General features: G+C 39.7%; 1 protein-coding gene and 1 pseudogene across 1 annotated transcript; one reads left to right on the forward strand and one right to left on the reverse strand.

Moving 5' to 3' along the window:
- The first annotated feature begins 542 nt into the window (after nt 1–542).
- PABIR1 (PP2A Aalpha (PPP2R1A) and B55A (PPP2R2A) interacting phosphatase regulator 1) lies at nt 543–4,944 on the forward strand. The gene has a single exon (XM_017873046.1). It carries the CDS (start codon nt 571–573, stop codon nt 1,561–1,563), a length of 993 nt encoding a protein of 330 aa, XP_017728535.1. The 5' UTR covers nt 543–570; the 3' UTR covers nt 1,564–4,944.
- A 3,514-nt stretch (nt 4,945–8,458) lies between these two features.
- LOC108530267 (AP-3 complex subunit mu-2-like) lies at nt 8,459–10,166 on the reverse strand (annotated as a pseudogene).
- Between the last annotated feature and the right edge of the window lie 11,849 nt (nt 10,167–22,015).

The following is a 22,015-nucleotide window of genomic DNA, read 5'->3' on the forward strand; positions in this document are numbered from 1 at the left end:
CTGCAGGCCAGTGAGCTTTTCAGTTGCTATTATACCCATGCTTGAAAACCCTTTAAGTTTTCATTGTTCTCAAGATAAAGACCAGAATGTGGTCTGGTCCACCACCTCACGTCACGCCAGCCCTCACTGTCCACTCCAGGCCACACTTTCTCCTCCCCTCCTGGTTCCCGCCTGCCAACTGGCTGGGTCGCCCTTGCTTCCCGCTTCCCGCTTCCTGCGAAGTTTTACATCGCACCCATTTCGCCCACTTCTTCGGATTTCAGGACACTGTTCCTTCCTCGAGGAAGCCCTCCCTGATTAGGCCAAGCGCCACTCCCCGTCATACAGCCCCACATCACCATGGGCCTCTCTTTCAGGGCTTTGTTCGTTTTATAAGTATGTACTCCAGAATATGACAATCTTATTGACGTCCGTCAATGCCAGTTTGCACTCAATAGCTTTGCTGAAGGAATATACGGACTAGCGGCCCGACCACTCCTCGCCCCTCCCCTACCACTGCCGCGCAGATATTACGCAGAAAGCAGGCGCCTCGAGGACGGACATCGCGAGCGCCTGCGCGAAGGGGTACGCATGCGCAGAGGGGCCAGCCCGCTGACAGATTCTCGGTGGCGGCGGCGGCGGCGGCGGCGGCCCTGGACTGCGGGGAATGGGAATCCTAGGTCCCTGACTGAGCACCTCCCCCGCCTCCCTGCCCCCGACATGGCTCAGGAGAAGATGGAGCTAGACCTGGAGCTGCCTCCTGGTACGGGCGGGAGCCCGGCGGAGGGCGGCGGCAGCGGCGGCGGCGGGGGCCTCAGGAGGTCTAACAGCGCCCCCCTGATCCACGGCCTCAGTGACACTTCGCCGGTGTTCCAGGCCGAGGCGCCGAGCGCCAGGCGGAACAGCACAACGTTCCCGAGCCGCCACGGCCTGCTGCTACCGGCCTCCCCTGTCCGCATGCACAGCAGCCGCTTGCACCAGATCAAACAAGAAGAAGGCATGGACTTGATCAACCGAGAGACGGTCCACGAACGGGAGGTGCAGACCGCAATGCAGATAAGCCACTCCTGGGAGGAAAGTTTCAGCCTGAGTGACAACGACGTGGAGAAATCCGCCTCCCCCAAGCGCATCGATTTCATTCCTGTGTCACCGGCACCGTCACCCACTCGGGGAATTGGGAAGCAGTGTTTTTCGCCATCCTTGCAAAGTTTTGTAAGTAGCAACGGATTGCCTCCAAGCCCTATTCCCAGCCCAACGACCCGATTTACCACCCGGAGAAGCCAGAGCCCCATCAATTGCATTAGACCAAGTGTTCTTGGACCATTGAAAAGAAAATGTGAAATGGAAACTGATTATCAGCCAAAGAGATTTTTCCAGGGCATCACCAACATGCTTTCTTCTGACGTTGCACAGCTGTCAGATCCTGGTGTGTGTGTATCTTCGGATACCCTTGATGGAAACAGCAGCAGTGCCGGATCTTCTTGTAACTCACCAGCGAAAGTCAGCACTACCACCGACTCTCCTGTGTCACCTGCCCAAGCGGCTTCTCCATTTATTCCACTAGATGAACTTTCGTCTAAGTGATTCACTCATCCTGAGACTTTCTTTTTGCAGTGGAGAGAGAATAATCAAGTTGGGGCAAACACTGAACTTTGTCAATTAATTTGAGGCTATTTCCTATTCTACCCCTTTTCTTTTTTGAAATTTCCTGAAATGATGTTATTCTAGAGAACTTCTATGTCAGGTTCCTGCGGATACCTTTGAATTCAGTGTAGTAATATTTTCAGACGTTTCCCCAATAAGTGTGTTGAAGCATACATCTTTACGCTGCTACTATGTCTAAATACATATGTTATCCCTTGATTTTTTTAAATAATTGAGAGCTCTATTTATTTATGGGATTATTAAGTTCTGATGAAAATATAAATGTTGACTTAATCAGCATAGTAAACTGATGTTTAAAATTCCATACTTCATGCCCACACTAATTTTTAATGTTATTTTCAGTGGTTTGCTGATTTCCATTTGATGAAGAACTATACAGCTTAAAACAAAATACGTTAGTTGTATCAGTCTAGTGGTTGTCTGTTTTACCCAGGAATTCTTGGATATTTAGTTTTCTGGGTACCGAAGTGGATGGGAGGGGGAATGATTAGAGAACAAATTATAAAAGTTTACAACAAATCCTTTCAAATTAAGTATATAAAAGTAAACTTTTAAGGCAAACATTTTTAATGAGATTTTAATAGTAATTCTAGTCAGTCATACAACTATATTATAGAGAAAATAAAATTGTCCTTTTTTTTTTTTTAACCAGAAAGTGCATTTGCTTGGGTGCAATCCTAAAGTGAAATGGGACAGTGCCTTGCAGTCTTTGCCCACTGTACATAGGCTAAGGCTAAGCTCTTTGTACTACTGCAAACTTAAAAGTTTTTCAAATGTAGAAAATGTGTGGGAAGGCTTGTTGAACTTCGGCGCACCCAGGTAAACAATACTCTCTCTCAATTGTTGATATACTTTAAAATATTCAGTTGTGCCTCAGTTCCAAAAATTATTGCCAACCAGGAGCCAGAGCAATTTTTGGCTACTTTTCTGCTCTGCCCATCTGTCACCTTACTGGTTTTCCCTTGTTCAGGAAGGAAGCAGCTGTTTCCTTGCCAACAGGTCCCTTCCTCTCCATCTCCCACCAAAGTAGGGCACCATTGATTAGACAAAGGTACAGTGTAACTTGGATTTCTGACAGCAACAACAGGACTGTGAATTGTTTAACCTCTGTGGTTAAAGCTACAGCTTGAGTTGACTGCCTTGGGGATGTCCATTAATTAAGGGGTGATGATTTGCAAGAGAAAATTAGTGGAGAGTCACATAGGTAAATCATTAACTTAGGTTTTGCTAAAGGTAGAATAGTCGAATGTTCTTTTCTTTGCCTTTACAATTAAGACAAAATAATAAGAATAACAGATTTTTCTTAATATTCTTCCTTATACCTCATATAGCTTCCTTAACTAGTTTGACAGAAAGAATGGCATACAAAGAGGAAAGGGGAAAATGACTCAGAACAAGACAAAAGCTCTGACTTTTTAAAGTTATCGCTTACAGAAACTAACGATTTTGTGGAATTTTTACGACTATGAAAATAAATGGAACTGGTCAATTGACGGTTGCCTCAAGATGGAGTGAAATTGCATTGAGGGTAAGACGGTGTCCACAGGTTTAAAATTCTCTCTTCTGAGTAATAGTGTTCATGTGCTCCCATTCTCGACCTTGTTCTTCAAATTCAAACTTAAATAGTCTGATTTCTTGTTGGGTAACTTGCCCTGCCTCCAGAGGTATTTAAACTTCATTATCTTCAACACAGAAATTGTTAATCTTCTCACTTCACCTGTTCTTGCATTATCTCATATGATGTCATCACTAATTTCCTAAACTAGAAATCATGGAAGCATCTTTGACTTTTCCTTTTCTCTGTTGGATTAGCTTAATCACCAAGTCCTGTCAACTTCTGAAATGAATCTCAAATTTCTTCCCTTATCTGTTGCCCCTGATTTTGCCTTAAGTTCTTGCCTGAGTGATCTCCCAGGCTGTCTTCTGTCTCCTTTTGGTTCAGTCTTTATACTGCCTCTTGAGAAATCTTTCTAAAATTTAAACTTGATATTTTTCACCCTCTTGCCTGAAACCTTCATTTGCTTCCCCATTTCCTACTCTTTAAGGAATGATTTCTTTAGCCTCAGATAGAAGGTTCTTTATGATCTGGCCATATTCTGCAATAGCTTCAATTCTCTCCTCATCTCTGTTCCAGTATACGTCTTTCCTTCTTATTCTACAAACATTAGACCACTTGATATTCTTTAAATATGTCATGTACTTTCATGTGTCTGTGCTTTGGGATACATTGTTCCTTCTCCCTAAAATGCCATTCCTATCCTTTTCAGGGAGGCAAATTGCACATGAGTTTAAGTAGAAGGCAATGTATACCTGCTGATTATAAAATATTTAAACAGTGTACGTATCTATGTAGTTTTAAAAGTCTACTTTTAACTATGTAAAAGTCATCTTCCCTTTCAACAGGTAACTTCTGTTAACAACTTGGTATATATTGTACAAGATGTGTTACTGGCATTTCCATGTATATATGTATATAAATGCAGGAAACCAACATGTCCTTGGTACCTCTTTTCTTTCCCCCATATCTAATCATTCCTCAAGTCTTACTGATTTTATCAGCTGGAATCTATCTCCTTATTTCTACCTCTATTGCCACTCTGGTCCTGGCTACCAGCATTTCCCTCTTAGACTTCTGAAGCAACTTCCTAACTCCCACTTGTGCTCATCACACTCTGGTCGGCTATCCATTCATTCTCTATACAGCGACTAGAGTCATCCTTTTAAAATTGCGGACCTGATCCTTCCATCTCCCAGCTGAAAGCTTTTCTTTTGCTTCCTGTTCTCATGAGTATGCCAAAATGTATTAATTCTGGGCTAGGAGGCCCTGAGGAATTTGGTCCTTCCCTCCTCCCCCATTGTTTTCTGTGCTTCGCCCTCACTGGCTTGCTTTTGTTTTCCTTAAATACATCATATTCTCTCCTATTTTAGATCGTTTTCCTAGAAGGTATGGAAACATTTATTTCTGTAAACTTATTCTCTATAGATGGGAAGTTTTTAAATCAAATAAGGTTCTAAGGGTATATGGACAATTTACATGATCATAGCATTGTTCATAACTTCCATCATTATTCTGTAGACTAAGGGCTTACTTAGCTCGTGTAAGAATTATCCTTCAAAAGCATTTTAAGGTATTAATATTGGTAATCTATAAACTTTGTACAAGAAATCCTCAAGTCAATAGCAACATTTATTTAAAGTACAGTTTGTCATATATAATAAACCTCTGGCATATTTTCCTTTATTATGTTTGTTAAAAACACAGTATAAATGGGAGAAATAATTAAGAATCATTAAATCCAAGGCTGCTGGATGTTAGGACCCTTAAGCGTACTTAAAAGATTGATTGTAATCAAGAATAACTTGTATCAGATTCCCTTCCAGTGGTTCACATTTATGAGTTCAACCAGTTACATACCTGTAGCAAGAGACCACTTTATTTAATGAAGACTTAAATGAGGAAAACAGGTCTGAAAACATTTTTTTTCCAGTGTATGTTTATAGATTAGTAGAACAATTTTGAAGATCTAACAGAGGTGGGAGTCAGGGGAATGGTTGCCAGACAATTGAACCAAGAAGATTATGATCATTTCTTGAGTAGCACCAGAGAACAGAAGAAAGAGTTGGCCTTAGAAAGGAGGTCTAGAAACTTACTGTTCTTCTGAAACAGGAAGGAGAGTGAAAAGGCTAGGCAAAGGTATCCGTAAATGTTGAATTGATTTGTTGTTGCAGGGGTTTAGGGGTATAGAGGTAGGTATATGAAAAGTAGAATTTGTTTCTGATTGTGCCTATTTTCCAATTACTGAGGAATCTAGGATACATGAGAACAGGGAAAGATCATTTGGAAGCTTGAGTGCAGTAAACGTTTAATGTTGCCTCTATGAGAATCTAAAGGAGTAAGTTAAGGACGAGTAGAAGGCTTAGTAGGCTATGTTGGATGCCAGGTTGCAGTTGGATGGCAGGCACAAGGAAGTGGATTGGATTGACTAGGTTTGGGAATTGGTTAAGTAGGTGCTAGGTAAAGCCCAGTGTGTGAAGCAGTTAAGGGTTCTGCTGAAAGTGTCGTTTGAATGATTGGCTGAGGCATTGAGGATAAGAGAAGGGAGCAGAGGCTTATGGACTAGACCACTCTTTTCAGGGCTTTACTTTATCAGCCATGACAAAGTATGGAGAATCTGGTCTCAATGTAGGTCTCTCACTGTAGGAGTTTTGCCCACATTTTTCATTGCTGTTAGAGAATCAGGGCTGAAGGCAAGCCTTGAGTTCCACTTATTTGGTAAAAAATTGTGTCAGATTGCTCACTGTAGCCAAGACAGAGTTCTTTGTGGCTTCTGTAACTTGCCATCCAAGTAAAAGATTTTCTTAAAAGTTGAAATGACCTTTGTATAAAAATAATAAAATACTTGCTATGTGTCAGGGACTGTTCTAAGTGCTAAGCAAATGTATCAATGCAATTAATCTATTACTATCATCTGAGGCAAGTGCTATCATTGTCCTCATTTTATAAATGACGAAATGGAGACGCAGAGAAGCTAGGTAACTTGCCCAGGATTTCAGAGCTGGGAGGTAGGCAGCGAATTATGGTGGTTAAGAATATAGACAGTGCAGCAGGGTGGCTGTGGAGAAAATCGAATGGGTCCGCACACAATGTGCTTACAAAGGTGCAGGGCAATTAGCATCCTTGACGTATGAAACTCCTGCTTTCACACTTAGTTAACAGTGCAGTATCCTTCAAGACAGGCTATCCTTTTATGAAGCAATTGTTCCTGATACTAACCTTTCTTATAGTGAGCAGACATTTCCCTCTAACGTCCACCATTTAATTCAAGTCCACCTTTGGCAAATGGAAAACAAGCCTTATTCTTTTTTTTATAGGTGATAGGCCCCTTCTAGAAATCAGAAATGCTGATCCTTCTCTAATGACTACTTCTTCCTTCCATATTGTAGAAATCTTGAACCGTGTCTTTAGTATGCTCTCTGTGAAATAAGGCTATCGTTGCTTGGCAGCCAAGATTTTCACGAGATTGTGATTCCCTTATGACTGTTTGCCTTCCTGGGTAGGAAGTGATAAACGGCCTGATAGTGTGAGTTTTTCCCAGTAATAATAATAGTGATGTGTTAATATTTCTTGAGCATTCACTATGGGTCCAGACACTATTTTTCATTTATGAGTGTTTAAAATCCTCATGACAACCCTGTGAGGCAGGTGCTATGGATTCCTGTTGAAGAGATGAGAAAACCACAGACATTTTCTCAAGTCCCTGTTACTTTCTATTTTTTTTCCTTTTGAATTTTGGCCCTTTTGGGTTTTTTTTATTATTATTATAAACATTTTTTTAAATTACTTGAAGACCATTTCCCAGCTAACTTTAGCAGCTTGCTTTATTTTACTAGTGCTGCTACTTCTGCTTTGAATCAAATGATAGATAAAACAGTATTATATTAAAAGAAGATATCAGGAAAATTTTTTTTAGTAATAGGTAAAAAATTAAAGTGTATAGAAGGAAATCGTGGTTCCACAGCTTTATGTATTTTTCCCCTTTAGCATTAATTTTATTCAAAGATTTAGGGGACATTTTTTGTTTTAGAATGAAAAGGGACTAGTAGCTATCTATTATAAATACATGGTAGAGTACAAAACAAAAGACTGTGAGGAAGTGACCACTTTACCAAGCAGCTTCAAGTAGCAACCATACCCTCCATGGTAACCATTCTCTTAAGGCAATTGATGGAAGAGTTTCCAACCAGAAGGCTGGGATCCAGTACCACCCCAGCATGGACAAATGCAGATGTGAGATCACTCACAGCCATGTCTACCTTCATGGAAAATGAGTCGGCCCTCTCTACTCCAATACCATGACACACAACCTCTGGCTGCCCTCGGGGTTATCAGACTGGCTTCTCTGAAACTCTCCTACTTTTTAGAAAATCCTGTGGAAGGATGAGGTAATAGGAAAAAGGCTGGTGAATTCTGTAAAGGGAAGTGGTAGAATTGTGTTGGGTTAGGGAAGGAAGCATTTTAGGCAGCCACCATGGGAAGAAGGCAGACCACCTTCTCACTGACGGTGAGACCCAAGTACTAAATAAAGGCCAGCAACAGGCAGTGTCTGAAAACTAGTCCGATATCATCACGGTCTTTGAGGGAAAATATGATTCTACTGGGGTTTTCACGTCAATACTGGACTCGAATTTAAGAAGTCTTCAATCCTTTTCTAGAAGCACAAGTGTTTCTTATATATGAGCAGAAGGATCCGAAAGAAACCAACTCTTCTTTCCATCCCTCCTAGTACAGTTTATTCACTTTTCTTGCCAATCTTTCATTTAAAGATGTCTCATAACTCTTCCTTAATTCTCTTTCCTCCTCCTGCATAGATCAGATCCTTAACAAGTCTTTCCTTGACTAACATTCATTTTTCTTTCTTTCTAATCTTTGTTTTCTTTTCTTTTCTTTTCTTTTTTTTTTTTTTTGAGACAGAATCTTGCTCTGTCACCCAGGCTGGAGTGCAGGGGTGCAATCTTGGCTCACTGCAACCTCCGCCTCCCAAGTTCAAGTGATAACTCCTGCCTCAGCCTCTTGAGTAGTTGGGATTATAGGCTTGTACCACCATGCCTGACTAATTTTTGTATTTTTAGTAGAGACAGGGTTTCATCATGTTGGCCAGGCTGATCTCAATCTCCTGACCTCTGGTGATCCATCCGCCTCGGCCTCCCAAAGTGCTGGGATTACAGGCTTGAGCCACCACCCCCAGCCTCTTTCTAATCTTTCTACCTTAAAAAATCAACAAAGAAGTCTTTCATCAGCTTTAGATAATTAAAGCCAAGCAAGCAACAAACGTTGGTCTTTTTCAGTAGAAACCATGTTAAAAATGGTTACGCAAGCATCAAGTATCTCTACCCCCGTCACACACCTTGTCCTTGAGAACTGGTTATGCTGTGTTTCAGTTCTGTCCAGTTCTCCCTGGTGACCCTTTCCTCCCTTGATTAGTTCCACAGCACTGCAGGCTAAGGAGAAAAAGTAGTGAGTGGGCCCAGGAGGGTACTGTCCTAGGAGACAGGCTGCTACTTTTACTTTTAGATAAGTAAGAAATGAAAAGTGTTCATGACTCTTCCCTCTGCAAAGTCTCCCTTCGGGTTTAAACTTGGAACTTTCTAGCTTTGGTCATCTATTTTATGCCCTTAAAGGATTTGTACTTTTCTCCATACATATCCAGATGACCTTAAGTCCAGAAATAATCAGCTGCTGCATCTTAACTGCAGGTTAATTTTATCATATTAGAGGATGATATCAGGAAGGTTTTTTTTTTTTTTTTTTTTTTTTTTTAGTAATAGTAAAATATTAAAGTGTACAGAAGGAAATAATGGTTCCACAGAACCATGGTTCTGGTTTGGAATCTCCAACGTGAAGACTCATGATCTTCCTTAAACTTGGTAGCTTGTGGCAATTTGTTTTTCCCACATCCCAAAACAGCATCTCTGTGACTGGGCCGAACGTGTGCATCCTTTGTCGTGGAGTCAGGCTCATGTTTAGGACCCCTTTGGGCATCTGGCTGGTGACTGTCACTCCCTCTGTGGTCTTCCCCATTGCCTGCTTGGGTCCCATCATTATTCCAAGCATACAAGTAAACTACTGTCTCAGAAACTGATACTATGTTTGACATACACTGGGATTGCAACCAGATTCTGTGCACTGACAGGATAAGAGAGCAGGTGGAAATTTCCATCAGGAGGGATGAAAGGATATGCTCAGATTCCCAGCACTTAAACACAAGGATGGAAGCTGACATCATCCAACCACCTGGGGTTCATGAAGGGAAGTGTAAGGTCTGGCATTCCAATCAGCTTGACACAGCATCAATCACCCCCTGGGTTTCAGCTGCAATTGTTAAACCTGATTTGTCAATAATGGCATCAATCTCTTCAATCACATCAAAATAGGCCTCATTGTTAGTGTATTTCACCCCAGCACCTCACCAAGGCACCACTGACAGTTATCCAGTGGGAAGTTGGTCACCCACATTGGTGCTTCCTGTAATGATGTTGACAACTGTTCAAAGGATAGTGGGAGACTTTGTCAGTTCTTTGAGGATATTCAATTCGATAGCCAACGAGTCAGCTTGGAAACCCATTGCCAAGCATCTCTTCTAATGCTGCGTAACCACAACCACATTGTCCTTGATCACTAATTCTGAACAGTCTCCAAAATAATCCTGACATGTGTCTACTACTTGGTGAAGAAACTCAGTGACAAATAGAGAGGAGACCTCCATCTGGATCACAGCCATAAAAAAAGGTCTTGTGATGGTAAACACTTAAGAGACAGTGGTGAGGGGTAGGGATAACTGGAGGCACATTTTCTGCCTCAGCAGCTTATTCTTGCACCTCAAAAAAGTGATCACAAACAGAACAGTATACCACACTTTTCCAGTGTTTCTCCAGGAAAATATCTCCAGAGGAGTTGATCAAGAAAAGTCTATAAATCATGATACACTGTGATTGTCAAGTGAGAAAGGAAAGCCTTTTTCAGTCTGAAAGCCTCAGGACTCTGCAGATTTTCAACTCCATCTTTCAAGACCAGGCTCAATCTTCCTCTACTGCATGAGCCTGAAGTATCCTTCCCTTGAATACCCAGCCTCACTCCTCGGGGCACCTGATGCTTGCTCCATGTTATGAACAGGTCCTGCCCTGCTCTGCTTTACATATTTTTTAACTGACTTTATATTTGAAATTTGAAATTACCGATCCCACAAATTTTAGATTTTTTTTGTTTTCTTTAAATGTATACATATATATATAAACAGTTATATTTAATTTATACAGTATCCTTGGTTGTTCTAGATTGTCATTCCTAGGGAAACGAAGACAAGAACCAGTTTGACCCTTCCCTCCCCTCCTTTCTCCTAAAAAACTCTGTAAGTTAAAAAATGTGGCATTTTTTAAAAGGAAAAATATAACACCAAGATTCAAAGAAGGATCACGCTTACCTCTTCTTTCTCTATGAGAAACTCTCCCCAGAGGTAGAGATTTAAATTCAGAGGAATTGAGCAGTCTTTAAGAAACTTTACTTTTTAAAATCTTTGCTTCATAGAAAAATCAATTCACTGGTGAATAAGAGGATCCAAAAAAGGAAAACTTCCCTTTGAAAACATTCTAGAATTGGTGATTAGACTCCCAGTTTCACACTATCAACGTCCCTACAGTAGACATTTTGGAAAAAACCATCAAAAGTCACAGTTCCAAAAGTTTAGTCTTATTTTTAGAAGTTTAGTAAATATTTAGAAATCACTTCAACAGTGACTTTTAGTTCTATGTGTTGCTTGTTTGTGAAAATAATTTTATAACAGAATAAGGTTAGGCAGATAATGTCAAATACTGGGGTCTTTGTGTATGTATACCCAGACACACATGAGCATGCACACACACACATACACACACACACACACATACACACACACACCCACTCACCCTTGTGGACCTCTTTCTGCATTCCTGGAGCCATATTTAGCTTTCCTCCCATTTTAGATTTTCTTCCAATTTTCCCTTCGTTTTCTTAAACAGAAACTTGGACTTTGTAAATGATGCTGAACTATGCATATATCTATGTAGGTACTATTGACCTATATAGAAAGTGTGCTGTGCTTTGATTTTGTGTCAGCGGTCCAGATTTCAAGTGCTGCCCTAAGAAGTAAGTATTTGGTACTTGTACCTAGGACCTCTTTGTGCCTGATTTCTGTTTCTCCTTTTTGAATTTCTAGAATAAATACTCGGGGAGATGTAAAAAATACTCATTTACAAATTTTAAGGCAACATGACTGAAACTAGAGAACACAGAACCTATTGCTTTTCTTTACCTGCGGAAGTTCGGTTCTGTATCAATGCCAGGTATAATTCTGGTTTTTTTCCAATTGCCTACAGTGGTCCCCCAAACCAAACTAACTTCTTAAGGCTTGGCTAGCAAGGCATGTTGTGAAAGAATACAATTGAGAAAGATCTTTTGTGCCCCAGCAGAGTAAAATGGTTGTTTGAGGTAATCGCTCCTGGGATTCGACAATCCTTTTCTCTTGCTTTAAGGACAAAGAAAGATTTTAATGTTGAGATGCCAAGAGGATTATCAGAACTTGGGAGTGACAAATAGCTGTTGAGTATTGGTATCTTTTGGGAAGGAAAATATGAGATGTTTGGGAGGGAGTGGGAGTGAGGGGATGATGGATGGATTGGGTATTTCTTTTGGCACTGTAAATGTTCTCTTGGACTATCATTGTGAGCTCCCTGTTGAGTAAAGAATGACATTGAGGGTGGTTTTCTTCATTGTTTGTTTCACTTCATTTAGGTTTTGGATTTGAATCAGGATGTGTTTAAGAATTTCTTGGAATCTTTTTCCCTCAATGCTCTCTTCTTTTGAGTCCTCTGGGGGGAAAAAGGTAAATAATATAATCATAATTGTCAGGTTACTTTGAGTCAAGAATTAAAATTCCTGATGCTCTTTACCAATATATATTGCATTTCTAACTCTGAATTTAAATTTCATACCTTTTTTATATAGTCTTTCTCAAGGCCCTGTTTACCATACTACTTGCTTTCAGATGTTTCTAAAATGTGAACTTGAAAATGCAACTGTAATGACTACCCCTTAAGTTCAAGTTTAAATGATACTATGCAGTATGAGAAAAAGACCTCTCCACCTCAACATATCCCCTGGATTCCAGGACTCTAGCCAACTGAGCTGCCTGGAGTTCAGTGCTTTCTGTGTATGCTTACTGGCTGTGCTTTCAGACAAGCTGTGTCCTCTGCTTAAAATGGCATCTTCTTCCTCCTTCCTCCACAACCCCTGCCAACTCTGTTTCCTTAACTAACTCCTTAAAAATTTAGTTCAAGGGGCACATCTTTCCTGATGGCCTCTGCCTCTACAGCCTCGGTCAGTTAGGTGCTTTCTTCTGTGATCTTGTTGTTCCCAGGGCTTACCTCTGTAAAGGCAATTAATAGTCTGAATTGTATTTGTATGGTTTCTTTTCTCTTTGCCCCATGCAAAAATAGAGACTAAGCCTTTTATTTATGTCCCTAACACAGGGAGATAATGCAGAGCACATTATAGTTTCCCAAATTTATGTTAGATAGATGAATTAATAGATGGATAAATGGATGAACAAATCGTACACAGTTTCTGTTTTGTTTTGTTGATTTCACGATATTTGTGGTGAGATTTTATTTCTTCCATTTACAATCACAGTGCCATTTAGAAATTCATTCAACAAGCATTTATTCAGCATTTACTGTGGCACACATGTCTTTTAAGAGAAAGGAATGTAGTAAGATTCTGAGTGGAACAAGTTCAGTCACATGGCTGAGCCCTTTATAGTTTGCTAAGAGACTAGAAACTCATTCATTAAGCAATTTTGATTAAAGCACTGATTATGTGCCTCACACTGGGCCAGTCTCTTAGGATACTTCGGTGTACAAAACAGACTCCTGCCCTGTAGAACCCACATTTTGCATACATTCTAACAGGGTAGAAGGAGGGGCAGTACCAAACATAAAAATAAGTAAATTACTATGTGTATATACACACAAAGTGTGTGTGTGTGTATGTGTATACACATATAGTGTATGGAACAGGAGCTCAAGATGGCTGAAGCAGAGTCACTGAAGGGAAAAATAGTTAGGGGGGGTTAGAGAGGTGGCCAATAGTGAGGATTATTGCAAACACAGGTGGCATAGTATCTTGTATGAAGGACACTGGCTTTATGGGTGAGATGAGAGCCATCGCAGAGCTTTGAGCACAGGAGTGACGTGATCTGTCTTAGATTTTAAAAGGATCACTCCTGCTGTGTTGAGACTAGACTCTTGAGGGCATGATAGAGGCAGGGGGACCAATTAGGAGGCTATCCAGCAATCCAGGTAAGAGATGATGATAGCGTGGATGAGGGTGGTAGCAGCGGAGGTAGAAGAAGTGGCTAAATTCTAGATATATTTTGAAGACAGACCAACAGATTTTGCTAGTAGATTTAAGGTGGGCATAAGAGGGAGAGAAGTTAAGGATAACTGAAAGGTTTGGGTCCTGAACAACGGGAAGGATTGGAGTTGCCATCAGCTGAAATATGGAAATCTATAGGTGAAGTAGAATATTTTTTGGCAAGGGGAGGAGCTGTGGCTGTGGAGGTGAGTGGCATTAGTTGCTGAGTTTTGTATATGTTAAGTAAGCAGTCTTTATTAGACATTCAAGTGGAGGCATCAAGTAAGCAGTTAGATACCTGAGTCAAGTTCAGGAAAGAGGGCTGGACTGAAATACACAATTGTGAGTCATCTGCCTGTGGATGGTGAAGTCAGTAGAGTAGATGGGATGACTAAGGGAAAAGTGTCATTAAAGAAAAGACTAAGAACTGAACCTTGAAGCATTCTATAACACTGAAAGATCAGGAAAAGGAAACCAAGCTGGAGCAATCAGAGAGGTAGGAAAACCAAGAGAGCACGGCGCTTTAGAAACCATGTGAAGAAGACATGTGAGAGAAGGTGGAGTGCTGGTGTGTCAGTTGCAGCTGATCTGACAAGTGAGATGAAGTCTAATCACTGAGCGCTGGATGTATTGACATAGAGGTTACAAGTCACCTGTGTGAGAGTCATTGTGGTGGGGTTGTGCAGTTGGAGCCTGACTTGAGTGGAGTTAAGATAGAGTACAGTGAGCACAACTGGAGACAGCCAGATGGCTAAAGAAGGATGTGGGTTCTTCTAGATTCTTGAGGTTAAAAAGGAACTGAAGTGAAAGGTCATCTTCCTCCCCTTTTATTGGTAGATTGGTATTAAGTGTTTCACAAGAAATACTCCTTTACACATATGTAATTATAGCTTGGGGGAACAATCAAGGATAAATGACAGTTTCTTTTCTTTCTTTCTTTCTTTGGCATTATTGTGAGAGGGAACAATTTTGTAAGTAAATGTTTTCACTCCAAACATGAGTAAACTGTTCAACCTAAGGGCTTACTGACTTCCTTCCTTCATGGATTTGTCTGGTTCATCTTATTCCCTTGTCATCTATTTCTCCTGATGGCTTTTTTCCACTTATAAATTGAAATATAGTTCCACACCCATGACACAATTATTTCTGTAACTTTGGCCCAGTTTCCTAACCCGAGACATTTTTCTCTTCAGTGAGTGCTGTAAATTTAAAAAAAAAAAAAAATAGTTCATTGTCCTCTTAGGTTTTATTCAGGAGCAGATTTTTCCCTATTCCTTTGCAAAATTATTGCTGAATAGTGGGAGAGGAGAGGACCAGTAATGATAGGAAAGAAACAGTATTTTCCTCACTTTGAATCGCTAAGATTTCATTCTAATCATAGAATATCGTCAGGTTCCTTCTTGTGGGTTGGGAAGTCTGTCTGGATCCTTTACAAAAGAGGACTGAGGGACATCCAAGCCATATTTGTAAGCAGCAGGGAAAAATGCCTTCTCCTGGAACTACTTATCTCTCCTGATGATGCATTTCTTTCTTTCAAGACGTCAGTCAAGTGCTGTGTACTCCATGGAACGTCCTCTGATCCTTCCGGCTGTAGGTAGTATTGGTTTTCCTCTGAATCAGTGTACTACCTTCTGCCTGTACTCCTTACTTTATTAGAGAGAGAGAGAGTGAGAGGGAGGAAGGGAGGGAGAGAGAGATAGTGTGTGTGTGTGTGTGTTTTAATGGTTAAAACAACTGTGTGTGTCTCTACAGGCTGGTAGAACTACATTCCACACCTAAACTTCTAACTTCCAAGCTTTCTGATTTTAGGCAAATTGCTTAATCTTTGTGTGTCTTAGTCTTTTCATCTGTTAAATGGGAGTAGTTCTTATCACAAAAAGTAGTAAGGATTAGAAAGGAATTCTCTATAAAATTATAAAGTTATTTATTCAGAAAACCGGTAACTTGAGTAAGTGGAAACCCGAAGAATATATATAATGTATGGAATAAACCCCTATCTTTAGGGCAGATTTTCTGAAGGAAAGAGACAATAGTTTATCTGTCTTTCCTAATACCAATTCACTGAGAAACAAGTCGGTGAATGTTTATTAATGGTGATAGATAACACTTGGAAAATATGTGGAATGGTTGCTCACAGAAATTTGTGATATGTATGTCATAAAGTATTTGCACATTAGCAAATGTTTTAGACTTTAGGAAATCTTCCAGACTAAAACTCTTGCTAGGGAAATGATGTTGCAATTTTGATGGTATATGAAGTAAGCGAGCTTTCCGTTTAGTTTTCCTAACATTCATGCAAATTGCTGGGTTTCACCTATTTCATTCATATTTTCATAGAGAATTCAGAAATCTGCTTTAATTTTAACACAGTCAATCAACCTTTTCTATAATTAGGAGAAGAAGTTAAATGACATTTACTTCTGAGCAAACTTGCATAAGACATGTATTTTAATCATGTGAAAAAAAGATTAGAAGAACAAAATATACTGAAACAATCAAATTACACCTTCTAATGAGAGAAGCGATACAGGTTCATTTTAGAAATTGTAGAAAATTCTGGTAAGCAAAAGCAGTACGCTTCACTGAGATGCCATTGTTTGCACTTCATGTATATTGTTCCAGGCTTTTCCTATGTCTAAATATGCATATGTGATTTCATACAATGATAGCATCCTGCTGTATATTCAGTTCCATAAACTGCTTTTATTCCCCATGTAATATACAGCAAATGTTTTAAATATGCTTTGGCATTTTTTTGATAGTTGCGTGATTTTTTTTTGCATTTTTTTGATACTTGCATATTATTTTTTTCTGTGGATGTACTACAATTAATCCACTGTTACTCTTTAGTTTATTTTCAATTTTTTCCTCAATTACAAACAATGTTCTGATGTACATCTGAACAAACTTTTAAAATTTAAAGACCACAAACATTTCTTAGATTTGCCAATATAAAATACCTAATTCAATTTTGTTAATTCTTAAAACATTCCTTTGTGATCCAGCTTTGTTATTTATTTGATGGTCATGTTTGGAGCTCCTGTGTGTGACTGAAAAAAAAGAAAAGAAGTGTAGTTTTCTGAAAATAATCTGCATTTCAGGTTTTTTTATGAATCTAAGACAGCATTTTCCCCATTTGATCAAAACTAGAGAGTTTTGATAATGTCATCAGGAATTGGTGCTTCGAGGTTGTCTTCTCAACCAGAGCAACCTGTAATTCATGGTTAGTGAGGTTGCCGGGAAGTCAGTGATCTTTACCATTGTGTCATTTGAATGAAAGAAAGGCTGGAGCATAGGGAGTGGGGAGATGAGGAAGAAGCCAGAGTTAGATATCTATCCCACAGATTTAAGGTCACCACCATTTCCATCTTTCATAGCTGTGGCAACTTGAGATCACATGTTTTCTAGGTTAGTTATCAAATATTGCCTCCAGTTGCCCATTGAAACATCTTAGAAATTCTAGTATTTGGACATCAAAACTAGCATATTTCTATTTTATGTACCTAAAAATGACACCAAAACCCTTTATGACACCATGATTATCAGTTTTAGGGTTATAAAATATGGTGACCATATATAGATCTTACGAAAAGGAATAAAAGAGATGAGTTATTCATTTTTGCAATAAGTGTTTGGTGAATGAATACTTACTATGTACCTGGCACTGTGCTGGGGCCTGGGCTTACGAAGACGAGTGGACAAGTCCTTAAGTTGCTCTTGGTGTGGTACACACATACATGTTTAATGTCTACAATGCTTTGTGGTTATTTGTTGCTGTGTAAAAGACATATGTCCAAGATGCTACAGGAACCCAGAGGAAGGAAATGCAAAGGTTTTTACAGAGGAAGCAACTCTTCAGCAGGTTGATAAGTGGATAGGCATTCCCCAGGGAGACAAGGGGTGCATGATGAGTTTCATTCAGTATGTGCAAAGAACAGAGTATATTCTAGGAATTTCCAACAAACAAGAATTGCAATGTTGATTTAAAACATTTGGAGTAAGTATTGGGTTCATTTTTTTTGTTGGTGATGGTGGTAGTGTTTGCTAATTGTTTTATTTTCCATATTTCTGAGTTTTAAAATCTTCATTGTTTATTCCTTTTTAGGAAATTACTAAACCATTTGACCCTGAAAGATCAGATGAAATGGACATGGCTTAACTAAGGAGTTCTAGTAACTACTACTTGTCTCAGTGACATACTATTTTCCTGTCTTGGATTTAATTGCTTAGAAATTATGGCTACAGATTCACAAAGAGTTTGGAAGAAAGAATAAATGAATAATATATAGTTCAAATGATCTGCTAAATTTTTTGTGTTGTTAGTAATTAATACTCCAAAATATGATAAAGATCACTGTGCTCAATTTTTTTTTTTTTTTTTTTTGGTTTTAGCATTGGAAAAGCCTTGGGCTGTACATTCTGAAAACAAAGTAGATTTTTAGTGGAAAGGAACCAGAGGTTTAGACTAAATAGATATGTTGTGAGAGAGCCATAATGATCTTATTTAAATATTTTCCACATTAAGGCATGAGTACTGTTATGCTACTACTATTTTTTTTTAATAATTGAATTCGCATCCATGATGGTTTTTTTTTTTCATTCCCCATGGAGTTCCACTTGATAGCCAATGTGAATATTTGAGGAAAATATCTATTGGAGCCCAGATTTGAATTAAACATCCTCAAAGTATAATGAAAGTTTTGAGTTTGTCTTATAAGAAAAAAATTTTTGTTTATGCTTTAGAAGTCTAATTGATAGAAGTCTGGAGAGCAATAATTGGGGTGAATATCTAAGATGGTTGTAAGATTGTGCACTTGGTAAATATTTCTTGAGCACTTACTATAGACCCTATGGACCAGACATTGAACTGAATTAACTTTCACTCTAGTTCCTAATAGACATGTTAAGCTGCTGGCTTCATGGAGTTTACATTATAGTGAGAGCAAATAGACAGAAACAATAAAAGGTAGTTAGTAGTTAGTAAAATCATTGCCAGTTACAATAAATGTTAGGAAAGAAATAAACAGTGGGCTGAGAACTTGAACCACAGAGAAGCACCTGCTTTGGGTAGAGTGGCCAGGGAGAATCATCATGGGCAAGGGGGAGGCATGTGCATGCACTTGAGGAATTGAAAGGAGGCTGATGAGTGAGAGGAAGCATGGCATCAGATGAGCGTGGAGAGCTAGGCAGGCAACAGACCACACAAGGTCTTATAGGCCAAGGTCAGAAGTCTGGATTTTATTCTGACACCATGAGAAGACATTAAAGGGTTCTACATAAGGCCTAACCTGAACTGATTTCCTTTTTAAGACCATTATTGCCTTGTGGAGAATAGAAGCAGGGAGACCAAGTAGGAGGATGTTATATTAGTCTAGGCAAGAGATATTGGTGACTGGGCTGAGGGGTAGCAATTAGGATGGAGGGCAAAAGATGGTTTTGAGAAATCAGCAAGATTTGGGGGAGGGCATACTAAGGAGAAGGAGAGATAAATCAAGAATGACTGATTTTTGTAAATGAAGTTTACTGACTTGAGTAAAAATGGGAATGAAGTGACACTGAATGAGATGGGAAGGTTTGCAGGGGCAGAAATAAAGAGGTGTTTGAGTTTTGTTTAGGACCTATCTCTAATATGCTTGTGAGGATTCTAAAGGGAGCTGTCAGTTGGATACATAAGTTCAAAGCTAGGGAAATCTGGATGCAGCTAAAATTATATTTGAGATAACCACACCTTCCATCAATATGTTGGCTTTAATTTTAAAAAGCATTTGGAGTATAATTGAAAATACTGAAACTCTCTATTGATAGTACATATCTTCTGTTCATCAGTGACTAATTTCAGGGTACACAACAGTTGTGCAAAAGAATGAAGTCCTCTTAGTTGCACTTCTTATCAAAATCCCAATGGTACTGTTTTATGGAAATAGAAAAAAACTAAATTCGTATGGAACCACAAAGTAGCCCAAATAGCCAAAGCAATCTTGAGAAAGAAGAGCAAAGTTGAAGGCATCACACTTCCTAATTTCAAAATATATTACAAGCCCCAGTATACAGAAGAGTATGGCACCCTCATAAAAATAGACATAGAGGCCAATAAAATAGAATAGAGGCCCCAGAAATGAACCCATTCATATACAGTCAATTGGTCTTCAGTGAGTGTGCTAAGAATACACAATAGGGAAAGACAGTATCTTCAACAGATGATGTTGGGCAAACTGGATATCCATATGTGAAAGAATGAAACTGGACTTTCATACCATACACAAAACCAACTCAAAATGGGTTAATGACTTAAACATAATACCTGAAACTGTGAAACTCCTAGGAGAAAAGCTAGGGGAAAGGCTTCATGACATTGATTTTGGCAACAATTTCCTGGATATGACACCAAAATCACAGGCAACAAAAGCAAAAGTGGACACATAGGACTAGGACAATATCAAACTCAAGAGCAAAGGAAATTTTTAACGGAATGAAAAGGCAACTCATGGAATGAGAGAAAATATTAACAAACTATACATCTGAAAAGGGGTTAATATTCAAAATATATAGGGAACCCCTATAACCGAATAGCAAAAGAAAAAATAAGGAGCCTGATTGAAAAATAGGCAAAGGACTGAAATAGATATTTCTCCAAAGAAGACATACATGAGCCTGGCCTTTCCATATCAGGTTCCTTTGAGAAACTGAAAATAGTGATGGTGAAGGGGCTAGTGGAGATACCTGTGGGCAGCAGGTGCCTAGTCTGGGCCAGCAAGTGAGGAGAAGCCTCACACACAGCATGTGGTATGTGGCTACCGTTTTTTCTCTTGCTTGGGCCCTGCAAATGTTAGGGGTAGACCTTTCCTTTGGAATGCTAGTCCTTGAGGTTTGTATCATGCTTTTCATCCAGCATGTAGACAGGGTTTGCACATGCCCAGGTGTTTGTTAAATGGATGAGTATTCCAGTTTTCCTTGGTTTCTGTGGCCTGGAGATGAAACATGGGTAGCTTGAAGTACCTTGGGTTCTGCAGACCTCACCACTTCCTTCTTCCTGTTGTAAGAAGGCCTTGAAGACCCATCCCAGTCAATCGTCCATGGATAAAGTCTGTCAAGAGGATGTCGGGGCTTTATGTGTGATTCTCCAGTTAGTGCAGTACACAAAGGGGCTCCACTGAAGGGTAGATGGAGGCTGATTTCCAGCCTGTTCTCAGCTGCCATGCTCTGTATCTGCTGTTGAAAAGGGGCCTTTTTCTTTGCAGGGTTAAGTCTGCCCAGAGGTGGTATCTTTTCTCATTTTTCTACAAGGTCATAGGCATTTGCTAAGTCAGAAAGGGTGCCTTTTTGTCATTCAGACAAAGGTGTCCTAGGTTGCCCAAGGTCACGTGAGGTAGGATATTTGGGTACCCTTGCTCCAAATTCTCCATGACTGTTAAGTTCTTGAGGAACTTGAGCTGTAAGCACTCCAAGTGTTGGAATACTTTGAGCAGTTGTCTCCCTGTGCTTGCATCTCTTCTCCCCCTTATATAGAAATCTCAAATAGGAAAAGTGTTGATCCGGGTTGCAGGCTTCCATGCCCATTCCTAGGGCTCTCAGACCTCTCTGAGTCAGCACCTGCTGCTACCACACAGGTGGATTGGTCTGTAGATATTTTAACCCATTGCTGTGTTCCCAGATGCCTCTGCCTTCCTTCTGATAAGGCAAATTTAAATTGTGTGTGTGAGGAGGGGATGGAGAGGGTGCTTTGCTTGAGCCAGGATATAGTCCTTTATATTCTGCTGAAAATTCTCAGAGGAGGGCTGTCCAAAGGAAAATAACAAGCCCGGGCATGAGAGAACTTAGAATTCCAGGGGGACTTAGCGGTATTAACACTAGGTAAAGGGCACAATTTCTCTTTTTTCCTATTGGATTGCTAATAATCAACAATGCTAGATACTTCCTGGATTTCTTTCAGTTGGGCTGAATTTAAGAATTATAGGTTTATGCTGTTCCTTGATGCTGAGAAAAGAGGGTACGTGTAATACTGAGACATCCGCACAGTGGTGGGTGTTGAGGCACCCTGCCAGGTGGGAGAGATTTGAAATATATTCCAAAACTAAAGATTTGGGATTGTTTTTTCCTACTTTCAAAACAATGGGAATTGACAGAGTGTAATAACAAGATTACACAGTTACTCCTGTGAATATAATATACCACTTGAAAGAAGTACATTTGGTCAAGCTGGACTGAATCTCATCAAAGAGATAAGGGAAAGTCCAGAAGACACACCTGAGTATGGTTTGAAGCCAAAGAACAGCATGCTCCAAAGTAAGCCCAGTCGCAGGTTAAGAAGCCTTCATCATTTAGAGTGGCCACCACACAGGCTCTCCTTGTTTTGTTTTTTGACTGTTAGGTTGAATTCTGATGGAATGAATGATGGGGGTTTGCCCCAGCATATTAACAGCCCATTTC

Source organism: Rhinopithecus bieti, unplaced genomic scaffold (genome assembly GCF_001698545.2).
Source record: "Rhinopithecus bieti isolate Rb0 unplaced genomic scaffold, ASM169854v2 scaffold_7648, whole genome shotgun sequence".
Lineage (NCBI taxonomy): Eukaryota > Metazoa > Chordata > Mammalia > Primates > Cercopithecidae > Rhinopithecus > Rhinopithecus bieti.

Excerpts from the sequence above, each read along its gene's own strand:
- PABIR1 (XM_017873046.1), top strand. The coding sequence starts at position 571 with ATGCGCAGAGGGGCCAGCCCGCTGACAGATTCTCGGTGGCGGCGGCGG.